A 6,919-nucleotide genomic window follows, 5' to 3' on the forward strand; every position below is an offset into this window, starting at 1 on the left:
TCTTTTTGCTTATGTGGTGCTGAGGAATTGAACCCAGGGCCTCATGCATGCAAGGCAAGCGCTCTACCACTGAGCCACCTTCCCAGCCCCTGGGATATTCTTATTAAAAAGAAGAGCCCAGAAGAACCAATAACTATATAAAGGTGGTATAAAAACCCAACTTGGCTTGAAAAAGGTTAATTCAAAGGGGGAAATACACACACACACACACACACACACACACACGCACACACACACACACACACACACACACACACACAGTCACCCCAGAAGTGCAGGACCAACCAGAAGTTCCTATACAAGAGAAATAATTTAATTCAAACCTTCCTGGGTTAAAAGAATTATAGCATTGTAGAAATTGTTAGAAAATTCTAAGATATATGGTAGCATAAGGCAAATAGTACATTGAGGCCAGACTCCACATTCTGTAGAATTCTGTAGACCTCTTGAGAAGTTAGGATCATTTTCTGAATCATCATTATGATGACAGGATCTGGCCTATTAAAACTTACTTAATTTATGTGCCAGTCCTGGGGCTTGAACTCAGGGCCAGTGGGCTGTCCCTCAGTTTTTGTGCTCAAGGCTAACACTCTATCACTTATCACTCTATCACTCTATCACAGCTCCCCCTCTAGTTTTTTTTTTTTTTTTGTAGTTTATGGACATAGGAGTCTTATGGTCTTCGTTCCTTGGCTTGTTTCAAAGCATGATCCTCAGATCTCAGCCTCTTGAGTATCCAGGGTTATAGGTGTGAACCTCCAGCAGTTGGCTAAAACAATTACTTTTAATCTGCATGTTTTCTTCATCTGTCATAATTGCTTGTAGGTCACCATGCATAAATGAGAATGCTTCTGAAATAGGTAAGTCTTGGCTTCAGTCATCAACAATGGATATTTTCAGAAATGTGCCAGAACATATTACAGTGGTACAGGATACAGAGAGTGTGTCCTTGGCTCAGGTGGTCAGTTTCCCCAGTTTACCTCCCTTTTTATGAAATGGGGAAATTTAACATGATAACCCAAGGTTTCTTTTCCCTTCTGAGATTATTTTTTTCCTGATATTGCTTAAGTTTGAGGGGTTTTCCCCCACCCTCAACATCCCAACCATGATTGTTATCATTGGTAATGTTGGTATGAAAAATGATCATTTTTACTTTTGCAGATTTGTATTTAAATTATTAACTTTAATATCACAGTACAGAAATTTAATACCATCTAGTGATATTTCTTTTGCATTTGAAGTACGATTAATGGTAACCTTTTCATATTAAACCTTCTAAATATAGAATGTCCAAGTTAATATTTTTAACCTACTTTGAACAGCTTTGCTAATTTATTTGTGCTTTTGATATCATGTTGGCCTTGTTGGTTGCTAAATTGTTGAAAAATACCTCACTTCCAAGGTAATAAGCATGATGCTATGCACTAATTGATGCACCCCCATTAGACATCTGTGTTATCACAATGTCTTCCTTAAATCCTTGTGTGGAGAGCTTCGGAGAGACATTATCCTTCCTGCTTTGGAAGTTCTGTACCGAGATGACAGAGGATTTGGAAGTGTCAAGGTGGCATGAAACAGAAGCTACACAATACGCCCTACTCTGTAGAGTACACATGACTGTGCCATTTCAGTTGTCTTTCTCCTGATGTCCATTTATATAAAATTTATATATTGCTAAAATTTAAGCACATGCTTCTATTATATATATGTGTGTGTGTGTGTATATATATATATATATATATAATAGGCTCAAATACATGACAAACTAGTAAACAGAAACATCTTTTAGAAGTATCACATTTATATCAGCAGTAGTTCTGATATATAGGCCCTTGTGGATTCATTCTCACTGATAATTGCGGAACTTGCCTGTATACCTTTAACTCTACTGTTCAACTTTTCCAACCTTTCCTTCAGCTTTGGCTGATCACTATAGGTCTTAGGGTAGAAGAATGGGCAAGGGATCACTTGTGCACACCTCTCAACTTGGCTCCCTTGTTTCACATTGTACCATTGAGAGTGGCCTGTGTGTGTGTGTGTGTGTGTGTGTGTATGTGTGTGTGTGTGTATGTGTGTGTATGTTTGTGCCTGCCGGAACTGGGGTTTGAACTCAGGGTCGAGGTCTTTGCCTTGGCTTTTTTCCTAAAGGCTGGCATTCTATCACTTAAATAGTTGTCCCACTTCCAAGACCATCCATTTGTCTTTTCACTTTCCTCCTGCCATCCATTCCATCCACTTACAACATCTTGTTGGCAGTGTGCTAGACTTAAACCCTTGGTGACATATGCAGGAGAGCCTATTGCTCCAAAGTCTAGGTGAACTTCTTTCAGATCTGTGTGTATAGAAACACTCACTATTACCATCTCCATTTAAACATGTTTTCTTTACAAAATTAAATGAGAAAGAAGAGAAACTTGTTGGCCTGGAAAATAATTCTGTTTTCTATTACAAGTTGTGTTAGAATGCTTTGGAGAGTATTTAATACTGTGTGCTGTTGTTAGGGTAGTTGAGTCGTTGAAAAGACATAGTTGAAGGAAGAAAGCTGGGAGAATAGGAAGCACCAGGCAAAGAAAGCAGGGAGAATAGAAAGGACCCAGAAATGTTTTTTGACATTCCAATTAAAACTGTTTCTAGAGCAGCACTAAAATGATTGTTTCAGGTTAGTGCTTGCTAGTATAGCACCTGCCCACCTGTGGAAAATGTTTTCCAAGTCCACAAAGAGATAATATTTAAGGTTTTAGAAAATGATACCTTTATAAGTTTTGTGTGTGTGTGTGTGAGAGAGAGAGAGAGAGAGAGAGAGAGACAGAGAGAGGCAGAGACAGAGACAGAGAGAGAGATAGAGAAACATGTTGGGGATTTGAGCCCAAGACCTAACTCATGCCACTGAGCTATACTCACAACCTCTAAGTTGAAGATTTTAAAGAAAATCAAGGGAGAGGCACTGTCTTAGAGGTAAGGCTTAGTAGCACATGCCTGTAGTTTAAATTCCAGCTCACATGTACTTTATTTGGACAATTGTCAAGCTAATTTTCATTTTTTGCAGTCATAAAGTAATGAGGATATAATGTCTATAGTTGCTATGAGGATTTAGTATATATATATATTTAATATGCATATGCATTTACAAGGAGATAAATGTATGAACATTCAAACAGTGACTATTAACTGTTCTTGAGAAAAAATATATTATCACATAGTCAAGTGAAGCCTGGGTACATAGGTTTTATTTTTTTCCCCTGAAATCATGCTTGTTTTTTTTTAAATTATTATTTAGGTAGTTGTAAAAAGAGATGCCATGTAACAAAGCAGTTTATGAATACAACATAATCAGTGTCACCCTTTTCAACATTCTCACCTACTCCTCCCCCACCCACCTCTTCCCTCGCTCTTCTTAATTTTGTAGGATATACATTGGATTCTTGTCTGCATTTCTCCTTCCACTTCTCTTCATTATCTACCCTTTTCTCCTTGACCCCACCCTACCCCCTGTAAGTAGCCCAGTGTCTGCTTCCTGGTGTTTTATTTTGCTGAACTTTAATTTTGCCTTTCTATGGCATCACACTATTTGAGATCTCCCTAGAATCTACATTGAAATGTCTTTCAGTTAATAAATTTGTATACACTTGCATACTACCCAATGTATTTACTTAAGAGTTTGCAAGCTAAATCTAGCTCCCACTTATTAGGGAAAAACATGGATCTTTTTTCTCTCTGGGCCTGACCTTGCTTCATTTAACATAATTTTTCCAAGTTTTCATTTCTTTGTAAATGGTACAATAATGTTCTTTCTAACTGATGAGTAAAATTCCAGTGTGTATATATACCACATTTTCTTGATCCACTCATACATTGAGGGGCATGTGGACAGATTCCATACCTTGGCTATAGTGAATTGCCAAGGTATAGAATGAACATGGTTATGCTAGTAGTTTTAGTTTATTCTGGTTTGTAATCTTTTGGGTAAATGCCCAAGAGTGGAACTGCTGGATCATAAGGTAGTTCTATGTTTAATTCTTTGAAGAATCTCCATATTGCTTTCCAGAGTGGTTGAACAAGTTTACATTCCCACTAATAGTGTATTAGGATTCCCTTTTGGCTGCATCCTTGCCAGCATGAACACAGGTTTTCATTTGGTGCTTTATATCTTTTAGAAGATAATGTAATTCAGTAAGGCTGTTTACTGAAACTGTTTTATGAGAAAGGTGGTCCTTGTGTGAATCAAAGATTTTTCATCTATTGCCTTCTCTATAGAAGAGATAATAATCAGTCCTCAGCCATGATTAAGTTCTGTGCTCTGCGTGAGTACTAACCAAGTCTTTAGCCTTTCTTAAGCAATGTTATCTGCTTATATCATTCTTTTTTTTTTAGGTTATCCTAAAAATAAGCACTAGTATGCCAGAAAAGGCAGTTTCATAAAAATTGCATAGCTATACAGATTTGTGATCTTTATTAGGTAATAATCCATCTGTTCTGGAAGTCGATCAATTTGTAAATTAAATTGATTTTATAAAGGCTTTAACTTTTCTCACTGTAAGCATTTCCCTAAAAAGATTTGGGAAGACTGGATTACCTCTTCTTCCTCCCTTTGGCCAACCAGACAGAAGTCCAAATAACTGTTAAAAGGAGAGGTGGGCAAAGTTTATGCTTTGGGATTCTATAGGGCTTGATTGCTCCTAGAAGTTTCTTAGTTCAATACGGTTCGATGTCAAAACCTTTTAATAACTACCAGAACATTTCTAATACTCATCAATTAGTAGAACTGTGACTGACTATATATGATTTATCTTCCATGTTTAGTTCGCTTTACTGTTATTTTAATCTTGTCTAATCTCTTTCTTTCTCTCGTTCTCTCTCTCTGTCTCTCTCACACACAAATCTCTTGGTGATTCTTCTAACAACGTGTGATTGGAATAATAACTTCACATGTTGAAGAGTTTTGTGCTGCAGCTGAGAGGCATGTAAATACAAGCTGCCTATTTGCAAGAAGCTTCCAGATTTGCAATATGATTGCTATGGAAACCACATAATGAAAACCTTATAACCATCTGTGTGGTTTGATGGATTTTACTGCATAGCTGAACTGTTTTTGTTTACTGTTATTAAATGTTGAGTGGAATATATTAACCTGCAAACATTGACTATTTGAGGTATTAATTAGTATTGTATGGTGACATTGAACCCCAATACCAAAATAAAATGTTTAATAGTAGACCCAAATAAAACAGTATGTGAGTGTGTATATTTTTTCTTTTATTCTTATTTTTATTTTATTTGTTTGGTCTTGGGGCTTTAACTCAGGTTCTGGGCAACACATGAGCTCTTCAGCTAAGGCTAGTACTCTACTACTTGAGCCACAGTGCCACTTCCGGTTTTCTGGTGGCTTAGTGGAGATAAGAGTCTCATGGACTTTTCTGCCCGGGCTGGCTTTGAAATGCAATCCTCAGATCTCAGCCTCCTGAGTAGCTAGGTGCCACTGGCACCCGACAGAATGTGTATATTTCTAATATATTAGGAAGCAGATTATTGCCTCGAATCTTGATTGCTTGTTCTTACATGTTTGTTTGGATTTTTAGTGATGGGAAGAGGTTTGTTAATAAATGAATGTGTTAGAATTTATTTTCATGATTATTGTACCTGCTTGTTCATGCAGTATTTATCTAACATCCTCTTTATGCCAGATTCTAGTCAAGTTTTTTAGTCTGAGTATTTTCTCTTATAAGATTTAAAAACATTCACCAAATTAGATTTTATTATCTTTTCCATGGAAGTTCTTGTATTGTCAGCACAAAGCCAACATTCCTCTGCTTCATAGGTGTTTTGCTTTTGAGGTATAGTGAAATCTTTGCTGTTCACCAGATGTAATGTTTTAGTTCCTTACAAACAGGATTGGGGGCATGCAAAAACTGACATTGAAAATTTGAAACAGTGAAGTGGATTTTATTTTTTGTTCATTGTTGGTGGTTAAAAAAAATCCCCCTATATAATTACTGTGGACACCTTGCTTTGTGGTCACTGTAAATATTTGGGGGGAGGGACAGGGAGAAAGTAACAATAGTTCACATGTCTCTGGCATTTGTTCAGTGTGCAGAATGTAATGCTCTTTTGTAAGAAATGTTTTCTGATTTAAAAAAATAAATTTAGTGAACTTGCTTCTGGTAGTCATTTTTAAACTGTTTTCAAATGGTGGCTGAATTTTCTAACCTACTCCTAAACACTAAGTTTGATTTTTCAGCGCTTTTTGTATAAATGTACCTCTTGGATATAAACAAAATATACTGGCAAATTCAGTTCTGGTGATTTCCTGGTGGTTTGAAAGTCCATTGCTTGGGGAGAAATTACATCATGCACATATTCATGCTTATAATAAGATGGATTTTAAATTTTTTTTGCAAATGCTTGCCCTAATTTTACATGTTTTCTGTTGTTAAGAACCAAGGTATGGAGAGTGACACCATAAGTTAATGTAAGTATATACCCGAAGAAGGATTGGCAGCAAGATTTATTACTTAGATTAACATTTAGTTATGGGAGTGGTAGATGGCTGAATAAAATCTGGTTATTTTTATTACATAATTTCTCACAGACTTAAACTGTCAACCCTAGTAGTGTCTATCAAACTTGGTAAAAATATATACACTTGTTTTTTCATTGCATGCAAATTATAAAAATGTACTCTTTCTCTGTTGTATGTTTGATTATGAAGGAAATGTTTGACAACAGTTCAAACAATGAAAGAAAAAAAGTTCTTGTGAATGCTTTATGTGGTATCTTGGCATTTGTATTGATAGTTCAAAATTTACTTCCAAATAAAAATCCCATGGGGGCTGGGAAGGTGGCTCAGTGGTAGAGCGCTTGCCTTGCATGCATGAGGCCCTGGGTTCGATTCCTCAGCACCACATAAGCAAAAAGAAAAAAG

At 36.5% G+C, this 6,919-nt stretch overlaps 1 protein-coding gene across 2 annotated transcripts in view; it reads left to right on the plus strand.

The window, feature by feature from the left end:
• Skap2 (src kinase associated phosphoprotein 2) overlaps positions 1-6,919 on the plus strand; it is a 173,309-nt gene that overhangs the window by 139,120 nt on the left and 27,270 nt on the right. Inside the window, exon 10 of one of the 2 annotated variants that reach the window (XM_013024470.1) lies at positions 4,936-5,045. The exons of the other annotated variant lie outside the window; for it this stretch is intronic. Within the exon in view, the coding sequence (XP_012879924.1) occupies positions 4,936-5,030 (95 nt within the window). The 3' untranslated portion in view covers positions 5,031-5,045. Of the gene's footprint in view, positions 1-4,935; positions 5,046-6,919 lie in introns of those variants that run through there. 2 annotated transcript variants of the gene reach the window in all.

This window comes from Dipodomys ordii, unplaced genomic scaffold (assembly GCF_000151885.1).
Source record: "Dipodomys ordii isolate 6190 unplaced genomic scaffold, Dord_2.0 Scaffold76, whole genome shotgun sequence".
Lineage (NCBI taxonomy): Eukaryota > Metazoa > Chordata > Mammalia > Rodentia > Heteromyidae > Dipodomys > Dipodomys ordii.